Raw genomic sequence first — 20,399 nt, forward strand, 5'->3', positions numbered from 1 at the left:
AATGTTAGGCTGTGGCTATTGCTAAGACCCCATTAAAGACAGAGGTAGATAAGCCTGAAAACGTGAGACAGCAAGTGCCTTGCTGTGTTGTCCGAGAATGGGAAGAAGTGGAAGGAGGACGTTTCCCTTTGTAAAGGTAAGCTTAAACACAATGTACTCTCATGTACTGAAATCCAAGACAGGTTGATACTATGGAGATACTTAAAAATACTGCAGTTATCCCATTTCAGCTATTTCCCAAATATACAACTGAGAGAAAAGTAGAGAGAAAAGACTATGAGATTTCATGAGCTGTCCATAGAGCGCTCCTAGCTGCTACCTGCTTTTAACTGTCCTGGACGGTGGGATCCTACAGGAAGGGAAAACGGGATTTTTAGACTTTTGCCTTAGTATGGAAAACTACTACAATAAATTAGCATCAGAGTTTGTAGTAAATGGCTATTCAACAATATTTTTGTGGCATTTAATTCAGGAGCTAGACATTATGGACTCCTGCTTTATTGCCTTGCCTGTCCTCCCATTCTTTGGTTCCTCACTCTTCCCATGGCCTCTTGTGGCTGATTCATATGGTGGGTGAGGTTAAATACTGAGAGCATTTAGTGTAATTGTTCCTGATAGCATCAGGGTACGTTTCATAGATCTTTGGTAAAGCCTACGCTTTCAGGGAAGGCAGACACCTTAACTGAGGGTTTGTAGTGAGTTAGTGAAATGGGTCATGGGAGTAAAAACAGAATTTAGTTAAATTTGGTCTGTTTTAGGAGGCCTCTGAGCTACAAGTGATGGGAAACAATATTTAGGGCAAATATCATGTATGTGGCTTTATTCTTCCTTTTGCTGATATCCAAGGTATTCCAGGCTAAACGGAGGCCTGGTCTGACTGCAGCCCCTCTGTTCTTAGGGCTTCTTGTATGTAGAAGCCTCCGGCAGGCAGTGGTCCAGAAACAGCCAATCTAGGAGGTGGCAGTTTATTTCCTAGCCTCCTCTTCCAACCTTTTTTCACAGATTACTTCTATGTATTGAAACTGTCAAGACATTGACTAAAAATGAAAATTTCCTACCTGATTATTTCTTTCCTGAAGCCAGTGTTTCCCGCAATCCTATTATCTGTGCTATGCTTCTCAAACAAATGGCGGTATTTAATTTTTATGTCTTCACTTAGTAGCTTGGCATGCTTAATTTACTGAAAGTATTGATGTTACTAATCATTCAGAAAGGTTTCCCACAGTTTTGTTATTTCTTTGGTATGCGAAGGAGCAAGCCTTAGTCTGGGACGCTAGAAGTATAAATGCTAGTAAAAAAGAGGGAAAAAAAAAAAGTCGCTTTAAAATGGTTATCAAACGGCAAAATTATCCCAGCTTTAATAACACTGAATTCTAAGACTGATAATTTCCAACTTATGGCCTGCAGTATTGGCTGCTTCTGCTAGACCAGAAATTGGAGGTAAAGGGAGAAACTGGCTGGAGAGCAGCTCTGCTGGAAAGGGCTGCACAGAGGTCAGCAGTGTGCCCCGGCAGCAACGGCAGGCGACAGCATGCCGTGCCATGGTAACAGGAGCGCAGCTGGTAGATCAAGGGAAGGGATTACTCCCCTTGGCTTCATATCCCCAGAAGAGAGATTGTGCAGTCTCCCTGGGTTTTTCAAGACCCAACTGGATAAATCTCTCTTTTGTTTAACCACAACATCACAATTCTAAAATTAACTATCTGTAGAATTTAAAATCAAAACTGCATGCAGGCATTTACTGATGACTGAGAATCAAGAAAGTTTATATGCATCTTAAATAGTCTTGCACTGTTCTGCGCTACATCAGTCCTATCAATTTAAATAAGTTCAATAGGAGAAATTTATATGCAGAGAGAAAGGTTTTCTAAATTTTCCAATAAAATGAATGGAAATGACAAGGGTCTTTCTTGCAGCTGCAGATTATGAGTAATCTCCACTTCAGAGGACTCTGCTTCAACTGACTGAAAATTAAAGGCCTTAATTACTTCTGCTTCTCTTAAAAGGGTTCTAACTTTCAGAAGTTTTACTGGCATTTTATTTCTGTTTTTAATATTGAGTGAAGTGGCATTTACCTGTGCTCAGAGGCTGTCGTGTCTCTGTGTTTATCCCTGTCCCAGCAGGTAGCTGGTCATCTCCAAGTTCTTCCAGAATAAGTAGTTAACATGATTTGACAGCAATTATGGAGAGATGCCATAATTCCATATACAGGATTTTCTAGAAAGAGCAGTTCTCACAGGTATTAACCAAAAATAACATCCTGAGAGCTGCCTAAATATTGAAAGATTAGGTAGAACTAGGAACGTGAAATGCAAAAGACAGGAAAAAGTTCTACTCTCATCCCATACACAGAATTTGAAAAATGAGTAGTGATAAGTGAGCGACCAAAACAGTGCTGTGTATGTCCATGGTGATGCTCAAGATGTTTGTGATCATGTTATATAATTGACCCTCTGCTTTACTGTGTTCTTGCTAATTTTTAGTGATATGTACCTGCAAAAATACATTTTCTACCAAGAGCTTGCTGTGCAGTTTACAAATTAATTTAGCCTTGATCCTACGAAATGTATGGGCAAGGGAACAGAGAATGAGATGCCATTTGATATCAGATGCACGTTTTTCTGAGATCATTGTAAATTCCAGCTGTCAATAACATTTGATATTGGTTTTGACAGTTGTGGGATGCCTAATTTTGGGTTGATACAGGTCCTGCATATCCAAAACAGTGTAAACAGAAAAAGATGTAGCAAGAAGCTACCAATTAGCTGAGATTCAGTAGCATTTCACTTTGTGTATCAATTATTTGGTTAGAGGTATTTATAGATTCACTGAGCAATCTTTAATGCAGTTTCATAGAAAAACATTTTTCTTAGGAGTGACAGTTAAAAAACAATGATGGGAGTTAAAGCTAGAAAGACAGCATGTTACAGGAGGAACATCCATGCTTCATGACCTAACAAAGTTGACACTTGCAGATAGCTACTGTCTGAGTGAGTTTCTTCTCTAGCAGGATTATCTCTTAGATACAACATTTACCTCTTTCAAAAGTAAGAGTATAAATAATGTACAACCAAAATTGCATTGGGTAGGCAGAGTGGACAGCTTTACAACAAATCCTTCAACTTGAGTGTGGAAGCAGTGTTAGTAATAAAATAGGGGGAGACTGTACAGTACCAACTTTATAGAGCTATACATTACTTTTATCTTCTGTTATCCTTGTTATTACTGCTACATATGTTATATGTTACAATTACTGTCCCCATTCTTCGTTTCCTATTTTTCTCCTTTCACAACTTATTTTTCAGTAATCTTGCACTCAAACATGTTCAGCTGCTACCTTCATAGTAATGATGTGCAGGTTTTATCCTTCTGTGCTGGAGCAGACTGTTTCTGACCAAATTCCAGTCTTGATGTAACAACTGACGTTCAGATGTTTAATATTTGTAAGTTCAAAATAAGGCTTTTAACCATTCTTCCAAGAGCTTTACTTTTTTTTTTCTTTTTTTTTTTTCTTTAAATACAACCATCCTTCCTGTCAGTCTGGTCTCAAAAAGATTATTGTGTCCATACTGCATCTGAATATACTGATGCCTTCTGCTTAACAGGTCCTCTTCTATCCACATACGTCTTTCAACAGGTATATCATATCCATTACATAACTGGCATTTTTGTTTAGGTTTTCATTTTTTTAATAGTAAAGACAACTTTGCTTTGCTTATTCCCATTCAAGGGACAGATATGCAGACCACTTTTAGCCTATTGCTTTGCTCGTGCCAACCATCTCTTCTCTCCATGTGTATCTCTTAGCTCCCTTTTCTCCATCACATTACATATAAAGTTCTTGTCTTTCGATGCTCTGAAAAAGAACCTTTGTTTCCTCTCTTGTTCTTCATCTCACACCTGTATGTATTCTTAGGTTACCTCAACCACATTAATCTTTAAAAAGCTTCTTTGCCATACTGTTTACCCTAAAAAAAAATGATCATGATAAATGACAATTGCTGTCTACGCTTATGGCTTGTTGTGATGGTTGATATTGTCTCATTGTGTCCTTCATGCTGTGTTGTCTTTCTGTAATGTCTGGCTTTGTCCTCTCTTGCACTTTAATGGTAAGCTTTTTATAGTGGGGAGCTTTTGTCCGTTCCATGTACAGCATCAAAGAGAACAGGGTTGCAAGTAGAGTACCTCAGAACTGTTACCCAATCTGGAAATAGCAGAAAAAATTACCAACTGCCAAGGATTTTTAATCTTTTGTGAGAAAAGAAGAAAATAAAATCTAACTATTAAACTTTAATTTGATTGTTATCTAAGGGAAATAAATTGCTATAATAGCAATAATTCTAGCTTTTTAAGAGCTCTCAAATGGAATAAGGCAATTCCAGTTAGTTAGTTGTCAATATATCTTATCAAAGATATTACGGGTCTTTCTGTTATTTCTTTTAGGAGGCCTACCTATTTGATTCCTAGTCATGAAAATGCACCTGTTCACACCTGAATCAATGTGAAGATCAGAATAATATATAATAGTATGTAATAATGTCTTTTATACTTCATGTTATGTTCATATAGTTTTAAAAGTTTTTAAGAAATCTAGACTATATTTGCTTTGCATTACACTTCCAAAGGGCAAAGCTGCACCTTTCATTCAGTTTTTATAGTAAAATTACTCTCAGTGCAATGTAGTCTTCTTACCTAGTCAAGGCCATTTATGAAATGTACTGGGAAATTCATGTTAAGCACTCTTCTGTGGAGCTTGCCTCATTTATTGAAGCTTTGTTTAAGTGTATGACTTTCCCCTCCAGAGCAACAAGGATTAGATATTTTCCATTTGCTGCTAGGTAATACGCAGCATGGATATGCACTGTATTGCTGCTTTTCTAAACAATGCGGTGTTTGCCAGAGAGGCTGAGCTGCAACACCTATGCAGCTGAAGCTGTCAAATGGATGACACAGATTATTTCTGCTTTTTTTTTTTTTTTTTTGTAATAAGGAGTACTTAATATCTTGCCTTTTTGACTATGGAGAGTAGAAAAAATTCATGTGAGAAAGGAAAACCAGACACCATGAGATTTATCCCTTGCTTTATATGCAATCAAAGGTAGCACTCTGGTTTTCAAGTTCACAGTTTATGTATCTTTATTTAAAAGTCTTCAGTAAACTTGCTAATATCAACAACCATATTCCTCTGGTTTTTCATAATTACACCAATTTTTTTGCAGAACTGATAATCAGTGAGGAAAGGAACAGTTTTCTTTAAAGTGATCGACACCTGGACATTGTCTTCCACAAAACCAAACAGCCTTCCTCCCAAAAGCAAAAGCTTCATTTACAGAGGTACCACCTAATGCAAAAATGCTTGCCTGCCTCGTAAAGGTCATTTGTAACGCTGTAACACACACCAAAAGTGTATGCACTAGATGTTGAGATAACTGGACCTATATCTTTGAGATAGCATGCCACGTTTTCATTACTTAGATTTCTCATTACTTGAACAAAAACTGATGTGCCTAGGGGCTTCAATATGCGCCTCTCTACTCTGGAGAATCCTGTAAGCATGCTTTCTTTCCTTGTAGTTAATAGAGACACAAAGATTTTAAATCAAAGAAAAGAAAAAAGAGGTAAAGCTGAATATGGAATATAAATGAATGATTCTGCATTTCCTGTTTTGAGTTATCGACTCGTTAAACCATGTAAGAGCATGAACTTTATAGCCACTTATGGAGCTCAGCAAGAAAACATTAAGAAAAAATAAATAATTTGCTGTTGCTCTGTTTTTGTACTAGACAGTAGGATGGTATGAATAGTTGTCACTGCTGTATTAATACAAAAATGTCTGGTGTGCAGCCATAAATATAAAAGTAAGCTATTCAATATTTTTAGTACTGTAGATTTCTATAATTTTGTAGGAATTTCAGAAATATAAAGTATTAATAGATAATTTATTCACTCAGAGCTAAAACTAAAGGGAGTAATTCCACCTACTAGTGTGTTATATAGGATCTGCCAGCCTGACAAAAGCCAGGTTGACATACCCAAGTCACTCCCTAAGGTTTTTGAGTTGAGGTATATGTCCTAAATCACTTTCTGTCTGGTGATCTCAAAGACTGAATCATTCTAGTACTAAGGCACAGGTTAAGGATGTCTATATTTTGTGTTCCCAAGTCCCAAAAGACATTCAGGGCTCAAGTGACACAGCCATGTTTGCATAATACTGCAGCTGACCTAGTGAACGCTTACCAGATAGTACCTATCCTGCTATGATTACTGAAAGCAATTAAGAGTTTTTATTTATATTTGCATTAGTAATACATTTCACATCAGGTATTACAATTACTTCTTTATTGTAACTTACGTGCATGTGACATTTACACAGTCTGGCATTTATTTCTGAAGATTTTTATGGTATAAGGAAAAGCCCATGTAATTTTTGGCCTATTTCCTACACAGTTTTTACAGGCCCGCAGTAAGCTAAACATATTGCCTGGTTCCTCAGAAACCAATAATTGTTAATAGGAGACAACTGAATGAAGAAAATGTATTTGCAGTGGTTATAGAAGGAGAAATGGTGAGTATTCAACTTTTATTGCCATGAAATGTCCATGTGAGCTATAGCGCATTAGCCTTAATAAATACAGTGACCAAAAGATGTTCAGTTCACCTAAAAGCATGTTAGCAAATGGCTTGATCTTAGTGTAGAATCATCTACAGAAGTAAAAATGCTATATACGTGACGGATAGCATGTAGTTCCTTAGTCTGTGAGAAAAAAGTAAAACTAGATCCAATGAGTGACTGATGAATCTAGATTAATTCAGATTAAAATTATGATTCAAATTCTTGAGAAAAATATACCTGGAGTCTTCATCGCTCATAGTCTTCAAATAAAGACTGGATACTGTAATTTATGCATATTTCTAGTCTTGACATAAAATAAATGAGAGGGGCTCTTTATGTGGGAGGCCCGATCAAAATTGCCCCAGAACTGTCTTAAAATATTACCATTTTGTTTTCACAAGGTTTTAAGAAAGAACAGATACAAGATATAACAAGCTGTCATTAACTCTGACCATGGACTACGTGGAATGCCAGGACACATCCACTCCCTCTGCAAATTGCACTGATACCTGGAATCTGTCAAGTCTCCTTTTCCTTAACTTTCAATTGATGTTAACAACACATACATTGCACAATACTCCCTTTTTCAGTATAAGTGCTTGTCATACTGGCTTCATTGTTTTCCCATAAATAGTGCATATATGACATTTATTCTTAATTTTTACAGAATTTAGAGCCTGATTGTTTTCTATAGCAAGCTTTTATCATTGTGTAAGTCAGTAATTCAGAGCTACAGGATGAGTTTTCTACTTACCACTGGCTTCCTGTAGGATGTTAGGCAAGAATCCAACTTGTTGGTTAGGTATCTAAATAGTTTAGGATCTGGACTGGAGCTTGATCTGTAAAACTGGGATCATATCAGTTCCCCAACTCAGTGGAGGGCACTGAGGAAGTGGCGAGTCATGATCAGCATTAAGTTAAACGGGAGCCTGAAGATTCAACCTATAAAGGAGTCAAGGTATTTTGTGCATCCCATTTACTAAAATACACGTACACACATCTTAGTTGAAAGAAATGCTTAGGGAGAGAATGAAATTGAAAAGACAAGCTTGGACGTTGCCATAATCTGCTACTTATAAATGACGTGTAAGAGAACACAGATAGAAAAAAGGTGACATTTATGTCTGAATTTTAAATCTAGTGAGCATGACATTCCTAAGCAATAACAAACTAAAAAAACTTGAAAAGAAATGAATACCTGAAAAAGAAGGCTTGAAAGAATAATGGCATAAAGGAAAAAAAACCAAACAAACAAACCAAACCAAACCAAAACAAAAAAACCCACATAAATTCAGTTTTGTATTTGCTGTGAAATTTTGTGTTGAGATTAAAACAATAAAAGCAGTTCTCTATTTAGGATATTTTTCCTGCTGGCTGCCGCCTTGAGAATCACAGGTGCTGGCCCTCTGGTGACCACAAACCAAACAAAAGCATCACCTTTTTTTTTTTTTACTGCTCAGGAAGAATAACAAAGAGAAACATTAAGCCTTAAAACAGCTCACTTTATTACCTTATTACTTGCTTTTTTTTTTTTTTTCCCTTCGGGTAAAATGTCTGTTGATATTTTATTTATCCTTCTCTTCTTCTCTGTATGGCTTCTGATGTGTAAGGTTTTCCAGTCAACCAGAATATAGACATCATGTCCTCTGCCGTATGGACCTTGAAATTCATAGAAATAGTCATTTACTTACTGGATATGAAAATAGCTCTTCTTCAGATATAATACTTCACGTTCTCATGGTCAAATACTTGTTCTGATAGCTGTCATATTAAGCACATTATTTGAACTAATGAAACATCTATGTAAATTCTAAGATAAAGATTTAAGATAATTCTGACATAATATTTAAGATTCCATGCTTTGCACTAGCTCTGTTTCTTTGACTAAAAATTACTGCCTGTATGAATGATACATTATAAATTATTTTTTTATCTCTACTGAAACTGTAGTCACATCAGGTTATTATTTGAAAGCCTAAGTCATGGCTTAAGAATAGAGTGGAAGACTTTAAATGGCAAAACCTATACATTCTTTCTTAATTATTTTATTGAATCTACTTCATAGGATTTAAACACTTTAAGCTACAGCTGTGTTAGTTTCAACATCTGTTTTTTGGTATTACTTTCTGAGAGACTTTTCAAACAAGCTCCTTAGAAGTTGATTCAAACTTGGTATAAATATGCAGGATTTTACTCAGTGTAGTTTTACTTACTTAAAGGTGGGTTGAGATCAGTGTTTCTGCAAGATGAATTTCTCATTTCGTGAAGTACAGTAATACTTGCCGTAGTGTCACACAGCATGGTGATAAACAACACTATAAGAGTATAAAAAGCACATCTTGCTGCAAAAGTGTCTATTTTCAAATTATGTGTACAGCTTTTTGGTGAAAGGTGCAGTAGCCATTGAGACAAATTTTCTGGCAGCTTTTAGAGAAAGATCTTTCATAAATAGCTGACAGTCATTTTGTGAACCGTCTATACTGTGTAGAGGTATGGATTAATTTTAGTCCATTGTTCTAAAAATACACTGGATGACAAAAGTTCCTGTGAGCCAAACAAATAGGTGAAGATGTGGGAAATACTGCCACTCCTGAATTGTCTGTCAGCCACTGGCAAAACTGGCATCATGGATTTTCACAGCACAGTGGTTTTGTGCTCCCCAGTATGAGGGTTTAACTTCTGCTCTGTGGATTTCGTCTTAGAACATGCTTTATGATTCCCAAGATTTTGATTCCTGCAATGAAGAACGTTTCTGTATCCAGACTGGTGGCTCTCTCTTGATACCGGTTGTATCAACACCCCTCTGTTTGTACTGCAGATCCCTTGAACAGCAGACATGACATAACATATACGTTCACTCTTGACAGTAGTAAACAAACCAGCATGATTATCACCAGTTTCCTATATCAAAGTTAGCAAACAAGAAGAAGAAAACATGCAACTTCGAACAGCTTAATACAGTGGAGAAAAATAAAATCAATATAGATGCAAGAGCCAGGGAGGAAATCAGATAAAACTTTACACGTTGTCAGGGAGCAGGGTGTTTGCCAGTCTGCATCAAGATAAAAGAAGAAGAGCAATTATTCAGGTGCATATGAAAATAAAGCAACATTTCCCTTCATCCACCTCTGGCAGTGAACTATATATTTTTTTAAAACTTTGCCTCTGTTCAGAGCCTTAAACTAACCTTCTCCTGCAGCCAAAAACTGCCTCACAAACCCATGGAAGTCAGCCAAAATAAGTTCCAATGTGAAGCACCTGAGTATGCGAGTTCCCAGGTGAGTATTCTTACTGAATTCTGTGGGCTGCTTACATGTTTAAATGCGTACTTCAATATTTTGATGAATTGAGGCATGGATCATTCGAACAGTTATAGAATTTGCTGGAATAGAAATTATGTGCTTGGAAAAAAAAGAAAACATTTTGAATAAATGCATTTTAAGCCTTATGAAGCACAATGTTAAACAAACAGTACTAGTTTCAGTGATTGCGGCAATGATTTTCATAAGGATTTAGCTTTAATTTTGGCAACTGTTGGATATGGGATTGGGAACACGATGGGCAATTTTGGAAATCTGACTCCAGTTGCATGAGTGGGACCCTTCTGAAATTTCTCAAATGAAATTAAAACCCCAGTCCTTTTGGTAGATTGGAAGTGAAACTCCTGAGATGCTTTAAAGCAGGCAGAAGCTGAGGGAGAGATGAGGAAAAGGTCAGTTCTGCACTCTGCAAACCAGCATCATAAAGACACGATTGCAGCCTGACCCAAAACATGAAACAGAAAAGAATCACAGTCCAGACACTGTTCAGAAAAGGCTCAACACAGTTACTGTGTCATCTAAATCAGCTCCTACACTAGTAAAGAGAAATGTAACTAATAGTAGGTGGTTTTAAAAGAATTCATCAATGTTTAGAAAAAAGGTAATTGTTGTTATTGGGGACACTTAAAGCGTATAACTTCCTCTTAGCAAATCACAGAGATTTTTGTTCCTCACTAAATATTTAATCAGAACAGATAAAAAAAATCTCTGCAAAATCTCCTTCAAGCCACTAGAGGATGAGTACTTCTCCATCAAAATAAATAGTTAAGCTGCAATGTAGCTTATCTAAGCCACACTAATAGGCTATTAGACTGGTAATACAATTCAAATTCTAGCAAGTGTAAATGAGGCAGACAGCTCAAATCTTTATTGAATACTAAGATTAGTAATTTGTTTATGAAAAGCTGACTATAAAATTATTTAAACCATGCATATGGAACATTAAAAAGCATAACAAGATACAGCATGTTGGAAAATCACTAGCTAATTAGGTAAGCATAATGTTTTCTGTTGTACAGTTAAATATTTCCTTATGAAAATGGCAATTATAATGCAAACATTCCTTATATATTCTGTAAAATGCTAGGGAAACTCATGTGATATAGTTATGCCTAATTTGACTCAGAACACCATGTTATGTCCTGATCTGTTGGTTGTGTTTGTTGACTACCTTATTTTTTGAAGTTGTTCTCTTCTGCAAATACCATGCTACTGCATCAACAGAACTCATTATCTGATCTAGCTGTCAGTCTTGAAACTATCTTTTCCAATACTTATCTATATTGCCTTACTACTAAAAAGCCTCAGGCATAGACCAGAATTCCACCAGAATTACTGAATCCCTTGAGGGTACCAAGAACAATTAAAAAATAGGGGCACTACATAAGCAGTCTGTTCCGGCATCCTGTTTGTTAGGAAGGTCGGTCAGCTGGTTAACACAACTAGCACCAGCCGGGACAAGAGCTTGAGCAAAAAGAAAGATGGGTCAGATTAGAGAGTAGAACATCTTTTCAGATTGCCTGGTTCTGATGATTTGTTCTATAAGATGTTTAGAGAACTGGCTGAGGCTGGTTATTAACAACTATCTTTGACAACCTGTGTGGAAGGGTGAAGCCCTAGGAGATTGGGAAAGGACAAACATTTTTATTGAGAAGGAGGACAGAATTACAGCCCAGCTGCTTTAACATCAAATGCCACAGCAACCTGGGATATATATACAAGTTATTTCAGAGCACTTGGAAGATAACAAGGAGACAAGTAGCACCCTCTCTGGATTTATCAAGAACAAATCACATCAAACCAAATTATTTTCTCGTAGAACAAGGCAACAGATCTTGTGAATGGAACAGAACGAACAAACAGTTTTTATAACTTGACAGGGGGAAGGCCTTTGGCATTGCTTTCCACAACATTCTTCTAAACAAGCTTAGCAAATTAATAAGATTGTTTCTTATGGTTGCAAAATTCGTTGGAAAAAACCCATACTTAAAGAACAATAGAGTAGTATTTCAGTTTCAAATTCTAAGAATGTCTTCCAAGTTCCTGGATTTCACTGAGATAGCGCACTTGATAATGATTAGTAAAGAAAAGAAGATGATGAACTAGTCTGCTAAGTACAGCAGGTTTTTTTCTTCTCAACACGTGAAGGGCTCTGATGAACAAATATTAGTAGAAAAAGTAACCTTAAGAGAAGATAACTGTACAATAAATAAACAACTTAATTCATATATATATAACCAAGATTGTTTTCTACTGTAGTACCAGAGTGCCTGTAAGCGGTAGTAAGCATCGGAACGCACCGTTGCCTGGGGCCGGGGGGAAGCAAACCAGGCGGTTTCGGAGGAAGGGGCCGCCCCGGGGCCGGGCTGGCCGCCGGCGCCGCGGCAGCAGAGGGAGCCGGTGCGGCAGCGAGCGGCCGCGGCGGGCGGGAGGGACGCGGGGCCGGGGCGGGGGGCAGCGGCCGTTCCCTTCGGCCCCCTGCGGGCGTCTAGGATCGCGTTCCGGCTGCTGGAAACCCTGACGAATTTTCAGTTCAGTTAGCATCGCCAGTTATTTCTGCCCGTGGTACAGGTTTCAGCCCTACGTGAAGTGCAAAGGTTTATAAAAAGCGTAGCACGCTGCTGCCATCAATCCTCCTGTAACCCTGCGATAGAAATGTGAAAAGTCGTTAGATTTAAATACTTCACTTTTGCAGAAGCAAATGAATAGAAGGTCAGAGAATGTGTGTTATCTTCCTGCTGTGCGTTAACTGATTTACAGACCATGTGTCTTAGTTCCAGTCAGAAGCAGTAAAAAAATTCCCCAAAGACTAGCAAAATATAAATTGACTTTTAAAAATCAGCCGTAGATAACCTCAGTTGCCAAAACACACGATTTTTTTGCAATATGAAAAATGATGGGATTAATTTTTATGCTTTTCATCTGCCTCTACTTTGGTCTTAATAGAACTTTATAGTAATTATCAGCAGATTACACTTGTGAAACAGTAAATAAGAATGAAACGGTGACTTCTGCACAAGGAGTTTCTCTTTCAGGGTGTTCGTCTAACCCCCGGCGGGCGCTGAGGGGCCGGGGGCTATTGCGCTGTCCTTTACACCCGCCGCGCGAACCGGAGGCGCTGACAGACCGGGACTGCCTGCTGGGCACTTCATTAACGCACTGCTCCCATTTTAAAGCAGCGTGCTCGGTGCCCAGCGCCGGTCCCCGTGCCCGCACAGCCCGGCCGCCGTTCCCACGCCCGGGGCAGCCGGGGCGGGGGCGCGGCCCCGTCCGCTCCGACCCGAGCTCAGCCTGGGCTCCAGGGACGAGCTAACGCCGGCCCTGCAGCCCCCCGCACCCTGCACGCCGCCGGGCAGCCCCGGGGCGCGGCCGGCCACCGCCTCCCGCCCGGGGCCGGGGCCGGGGCCGGGGCCGGGGCCGGGGCCGGGGCGCGCGGCGGGCGGGCGGCTGCCCCCTGCCGGGCGCGCGGCGGCGGCCGGCTCCTCCCCGCCCAGTCCCCGCCCGCGCGTTGCCCGGGGAACGGGGGTAGGGAGCAGCCGGGCGGCCGCTGCCTCCATCCCCTCCTTCCCTCCCCGCCGGTGCCCGCAGCGGAGCGGCACCCGCAGCCGGACGCCCCGCCGCCATGTCCCGAGCCGCCCCGCTCCTCCTGCTGCTGCTGCTCCTCGCCCTGGCCCAGCGCCGCGCCTGCCTTCCCGGGCCGGCCACCGCCGCGCCCCCCGGCCGGGACCCCTGCCTCAGCCAGCCCTGCCGCAACAACGGCACCTGCTCGCCGGTGCCGGCCCGGGGCCCCGCCGCGCCCCGCCGCCTCCAGCTGTCTCTGCCCCAGCCTCCGGCCGCCTACAGCTGCGCCTGCCCCGCGGGGGTCACCGGCACCTCCTGCCAGGTAAGAGGCGCGCCGGGAGCGCCCCGCGCGCCCGCCTCGGCCCCTCCCGGGGCGCCCCCGCCTCGGCGCCCCCTCCCGCCAGCGTCCTTGTGCCCGTCCCTGCCCTTGGGACGCTCGCTCTGCGGCTGGCTCCCTCCCGTCCTCGGTCCGCCTCACCCCACCCCGTCTGCGGCCGTCTCTGCCCGCCGCGCCTCGCTCCGCACCGAGCCGTTCCGGTGCCCGTTTGCCGGCCCAGCCGCCCTGGGAGGCGCGCAGCGGCGGCCGGTGCCCGTTCCCCTGGCGGGCGGCGTTCCCCCCCCCACCCCGCGCGCGGCCGCTCCCTCCCGCCGGCTCCTCGCGCGGCAGCCGTTGGTGCCGTTAACGGCCGCCGCGGGCGGCCCCGGCTCTCCCCCGGGCTTTCCGAGGGGCTGGCAGCGCTTCATGCCGCTGGACGCGTAAAGCGGGTGCCGGCACGGCGAGCTGGGAGCCGTGCCTTGGGCTGGCTCCCGACCCGAGGGGGGAGCCGTTACCCCCGGGCGTGAAACGGACCGGCGGCGTGAAAGGGGCTCGGTTAGAGGTGAATGAGGATGGGGCTGAGCTCGGCCAGCGCCTTCCAGCTTAATCTCAGTAGTATAGCCAGCCCCCGCCGCCCAGTTCTCGCAATTTATTTAGTATTGACTTATTTTAAGGTGGAAAGGATGGTCCTTGGAAGTGGATGCTGTACTGCATTGAACACCAATCATTAAATCGTGTCTCCAGTGGTCATTTTCATAGGTTAGGTGTGCTTGCTCCCACGTTTCAGGTGCTTCTTGGATTGATTTTTGAATTCTGAAAGCTCAGAATGCTTAGAGCAGGGATAATGATCTAAAATATGGAGAGGCAGTAAGCAGTATCTTTCTAATGTGCTTGGTTGTATTGGGATTTAATGTAATAATATGATCTAATTTAATTATTGTCCCATGAAGACTGTAATTTCTGTTGTCTCTAGCGTTAAGGATGAAAATCTTTTTTTTATCGTGTTCAGAAATTCACAAAAACTTACCCCCCCATATATTCAGAGAAGGAAAAGCAGGCGCAGGGACAAAGAGGCTTGTTTCTTGCATATGTATATGATGCTATGGGTTACTTTCTGTGACAGCAGTGTACAAAAGGCTATGTGGATTGGCAACCATTTCTCTGGATAATGCTCTCTGTTTTAAGTGGGTTTGACATAGAAGCAAATGAATTCAAGTAAATTCACTCTGCTTTTTAGTTGTGTTTTTTTTTTTTTTTTTATTGTTCCTTGGTCATGTAGTACCTGAACTATAGTGTTGAATAGATAAAAGGGATAATACATTTACTGAAGACTTAATGTGTAGGTGAGTATAAAAGTGATTGTAAAGTAGGAGCACTATGCACAGAGTTCTGCGCTTGCCTTAAAATGTCTCTCTTGATTCAGCGTAACAACGAAAGTTGAAAATATTTACACTAATAAGATTCTGTGAAATTAGAGAGATGAAAGTGGATTAAATAGATTTCTCTTTGGCTAATTTTAGCTGTTGCCCTCTTAAGAGCTTACTATGTTTCTGTCACTACAAAGAGAGAAAGAGAGCGCTGTGTGTTTGCTTCTGCTTGTTGCTGTTAGACCTAAGTGTCTGAGACCCATGACTGAAAGATTAATGACCCTTTTAAAGACTTAGAAAAATGTAACACTTGCTGGCATCATACCTCCTGTGAAGTGTTGTGCCTGGGGAACTGGATTTAATTGTTTTTCTAATAAAAGAGACAGGCAATATTTTCATAGCACTTATGCTTTTTATTAACTAATAACAGGAACCATATAGTGTCATATATTTTGTTTCTTTTTATAAAATACTGAGCAATGACCCTGGCGAGGGAAACCGATAAACAATTGAATGCCACTTCTAGCTTATCATGTCAGGAGTTGTCAAGTATGGATGCCAGTTAGCTATAAAAAGTTAATATGGTTTTGAAATGTAACTTTAATTAACTAGAGAGCAAGCAGGTTATTTAAAGGGGTAATATAAAGACAATATATCCATAGTTGAGGTTTTGCTCATTTTATTGAAATAGGAAATAAATAAATATTGTACGAATGCATTAATTCTTGTGGTGCTCTGTCATTTGGATGCTTAACAGATGCTTAATGGCTTAAACTTCTATGAAGAAAGGTAAAAACAATCATGGTTTCCAATTCAACCGTAATAAATAACTGTAAGGATTTTAAATTAACTATAAGGATTTTTTTCTCATATCTCTTAAGGATTGTGAACTATGGACTAAATCAGGCGATCATTGGGATATATCTAGACAGGGAGTTTTCAACTTACTTCTGCGCTTGTTATTGAACAGTTGGACTTGCAAAAGGGAATACCAAGCGCCAAAAAAAGGAATAGGAATTATTATGTTTAAATACCCAGATCATGGAGGGTATATTTACATTTTTGGAATTTGTGATGGAGATGGAGGTTTTTTCGGAACCTCACTTCCCTAAAAATATAGATTTACTTTTATGTTACTTGTAGTGAAGGCAACATTTCACCGATTCCGCTCAAATGCGTTGAGACGTAGAACAAAGGAAAAATGTTCTAAATGTGCCTACAAGTCAACTGGGCACAGTGAAGTTGATAATGTAGAAGGATTGCTAACAGTCAAAGTTGGAGATTGCCCACAAATTTTGTTGCTGAAGTTTTTACTGTAACTGGTTTTGATGCACTTCACAATGCTGGTGCTGGCATGGGAAAAGTGGCAAAGAATAAAACTGACATCACATACACGAGATACTTCTAAAAGCCCAGAGCTTTCCTATCACCAAGAGAAGTATTTAACTTGGCTTTAAGCCAGTGCCATGATCTTATGTTATAATTGCTTTAGTAACTCATTATTTATTTAACAACAAAAATTACAGGTCCTCTTAGTATATCCATGCCATGAATTATCTATGTGTATATATCTCACATCACTTAAGGTTTGAATATACTTTGTTTTGCAGACTTCAGGTTTGTTTTGTTATGGATTTTTTGGTTTCACGTTGTAGGACATTGCTTTAATTTAGTTCCATTTCTTGTGAATTTTTTCCCACTTCTCTACCATATTTCTAGTCCATGTAAAGAGGAAATAGAATTAATGTATTGAAGTATCTGAAACTTTAGTCTGAGCAAAGAAGTTGCATGTATTCCCAAGAAAATTGTACAAAAATTATAGTGAATTCAACTGCCCTTCTGCAGGAATTTGAAATTGGACAATTCTCAGCTTTACACTGAGAGAACTTGATGAAATAAATTGAAATGAACTGAGTGACAGATATTAAAGTTCCCTAAACTTTATATTCCCTAAATTTTTACTTATATTTTACTTTGAAAGGCAAACTTTAACCTTTATTTCTAAAGACTAGTCTAATGACGAATCTGTTGTTTCTAATGACGTGTAATCCAATACAATTGTTTTTCTTGATCAGGAAAGTTTTTATGTAAAAATTGATTTGTGTTAGTGCCTTATGAAATAATTTTAGAGGTATAAGGTATTAAATAGGAAATGAAAAATTTTATGATAGACTTGGTCATTTGCTAAAAAATACAGAATCTGAACTTAGTTAATTGCATTAAATTGCATGACATTTATTTGGTTCCATGCTAGTGCTAATTTCATTAAAAGACTATCATGCGAAGAAACATTCATCTGTTAATGTATTTTTAAATACTATCATACATGCTTCATTTGTTTTAGTCGCTTCTCTTGTTTTTGTTTGTGTTTTGTTGTTTATTTTTTCTTCTCTCCTTTGGTTGATAATTTTCCCTTGTTCTTTTCCTTTGATGCTTTTTTAATATGCTTTTAGTTATTTTATAGATTGTGTCAGTAATCAAAACTTGAAAACAAGTAGTGTCCAAGCATACTGAACGAGCATTCTGACTTTGCAGCGGTTCTCTTCTATATAGTCTGATTAGTCATGACTGCATGTTCCACTTCTGAGAGTGACGTGGTAGCCACTGATGTAATAGCATTTTTGAGTTAGTATTGAAGTTATTATTTTAGTAGCAAAACAATCTCTTTGGTCTTGGGGAGGATATGTTGTGTTCTCTCTAATGGCTATCTTTCCACACCTATAACGGAAAATATTTTTAAAAATGTAATTGTGGACAGCTTATTTTAAATGGAATTCTAGAAAGGTGTAATCTGAGTTTAAAAAAGTCAAGGAAGGAACTGATATTATAAAAACTAATACAGATGCAGAGTAGTTTGTCTTTTACATTTTGTTCTTAGAATGATTCTCCCCTGCCCCTTCCTGAATTTCTGCCCGATTATGTTTTTCTTCATTTTCTCCCTTTTTTGTACTTTTGAATGCCAGGTGAATTTATTCTTGTCTTTGATCATGGTATTTGAACATTTATAGACTGTAATGCAGTGATTCAGTTTTTTGTTCTGTGCCCCCTGCTTCTGTTTTTTTATCCTGTGTTGGGTTTTTGTTTCTTTTTCTTTGAATTTATTTCTGTTCTTAACAGATTTCTGATAATGTGCTGTTTCATGCTGAATGCAGAAATCTAAGGTTAGCAAACTGCTACACAAAGGAGGATTATTATTTCTTGACTCAATGGGCTAATACTTCAGAGTAAGTGGTACAAAATTTCATTGGCCAGGTTATTTCAGGTTGCCTGGACAGTGCTGTATAAAAGGACATCCTTTAATCTAACTCCTAAATTACCTTCATGTGAGTATCCTGATTAATTCTTCACAAGATCCTGTTTTCTATTAAGTGCTGACATCCCTTCTGAAAGGTCTCTAAATAATCCTTGAATTCACAATGAGTTCTCTAGCTTATTTAAAATGCTATTTTTTCCATTCTGTACTCATTAATGAAGGGTATATACTTAGATTATGTGGTTATTGTGATGCAAGTGTTTTGTTACATGACCATTCTGTTTGCTCTTTTATCTTTAATAAGAGTAAATTGTATAGTTAGCAGATGCCCTGGAGGTTTCTTGTTTTATTTGGATGTAGTTTAGCTTGAGTTCTGAGGTACCATGTCATTTCCTGCTGATTAACTCTGCTAACGCTTGCAGTGCTTTAAAGTTGCAGAATTTAAATATTTGTGTTGATGCATGTACTATGTGTGAGAAGAGGCTGCAAGAGCTTGGTTTGTTTTTCTTGGAGAAGAGGAGGCTAAGGGGGAACTAAGTGCCATCCTAAACTACCTAATGGGTGGTCATAGAGAGATGGAGCAAGACTTTTCTTAAACATGGTCAGTGAAAGGACGAGAGGTGACACATGTTATAGTAGGGGAAGTTCCAGTTAAATCTAAGGAAAAAGTTCATCACAATGATGGTGGTCAAACATTGGAACAGGTGCTTAGAACAGTTGTGGGATCTCCGTCCTTGGAGATTCGGGGCTTGAATGGCCAAGACCCCAAGCACCTTGGCCTAGCATTAGCCTTGGCCTGCTGAAGGGTTGGACCAGAAAACTCCCTCAGGTCCCTTCCAGCCTAAACCATTCCATGATTCTGTTCTGTGATTCTGTATATACACACACCTGTATATGTATATATATAATTCCGCCTCCCCCCCCCCCCCCCTTTTGTATTTGCCTGTTATTCTTGATTTGTTCCTGCCTCCCCTTTGCTGGATATTCTGCTAAATTATTTCCATGTTATTATACATATACATTTTACATCAAGTTTAGTCTACCTGGAAGCTGATAAACTTGTGTGCAGTGCAAGCAGGAGTCCTAAGATGACAATATTATTATTAGATAAGATATCTGAAAAATCTTTATTATTAATTTCAAGCCACTTTGTTTACAGCTCCTTTAGTCACAAATTAGTATACTCACATTTCATAGTCATTGTTGAGGTTTTTTCTTCAAATAACAATTGTATGCCCCACAGGACTGATGGGTATTACTTGTTCTCTGTGAGTTTTTGTGATCTGTAAATGAAGTGTTGTTCAGGTGCCCCATGAACTTTGATCTCCCTGGTTGCAAGGGAACTGATGAAGTTCTGCAGTATGGCAATGTGAGGTACCAAATATGGGGAATGTTAGCTCAGAATAAATGAATGTGAAAAACTGTTTCTCCACCCAATTTATTTTAGCTGTTATAACATCTGTTTTCTCTAAGTGTAGTAGAAATATATTTCCAGTCAGAAATTTAAGCTGTTCAAATTAGCATCTTGCCTTGAAGCATATCATGTGAAAATTTGTGAGCGAGAGAACTATAGTTCAGCAATTTCCAAAGCAGTCAATAAAGAATTGTGCTGTGATTTTTGCCATAGGTTTAAACAAATTATTTTGAATTTCTGTAGATTAATACTGGAATAATGTAATAACCCAAACTGTCTCAATTATATAAGTGGTTATTATTTGGGTATCATCTGCACACTGACCTTTGTGAAACTTTGTATTCTCTCTTTCAATGTCTTGAAATACTCCCTTTAAATCTGTTCAAAATAATTCTTCTTAAATACTAATTAGGTCATTACATAGTGCAAATTACTTGGTATTCCATCATACAAATGAAAGTTTTAAGTGTTGGTTTTACTTATTTTTTGTGATTGAAGGTTGCAGAGAGACAGATCAGGTGTAAAATAACTGAATAGCAGAAGATATGCTATACT

General features: G+C 39.5%; 1 protein-coding gene across 1 annotated transcript in view; it reads left to right on the forward strand.

The window, feature by feature from the left end:
* Positions 1 to 13,461: 13,461 nt before the first annotated feature.
* DNER (delta/notch like EGF repeat containing) overlaps positions 13,462 to 20,399 on the forward strand; it is a 134,870-nt gene continuing 127,932 nt past the window's right edge. Inside the window, exon 1 of the mRNA XM_087739533.1 lies at positions 13,462 to 13,816. Coding sequence (XP_087595659.1) covers positions 13,556 to 13,816 — 261 coding nt within the window. The 5' untranslated portion in view covers positions 13,462 to 13,555. The remainder of the gene's footprint in view (positions 13,817 to 20,399) is intronic.

Source organism: Nipponia nippon, unplaced genomic scaffold (assembly GCF_047370975.1).
Source record: "Nipponia nippon isolate SJK-2023a ecotype South Korea unplaced genomic scaffold, ASM4737097v1 scaffold_7, whole genome shotgun sequence".
NCBI lineage: Eukaryota > Metazoa > Chordata > Aves > Pelecaniformes > Threskiornithidae > Nipponia > Nipponia nippon.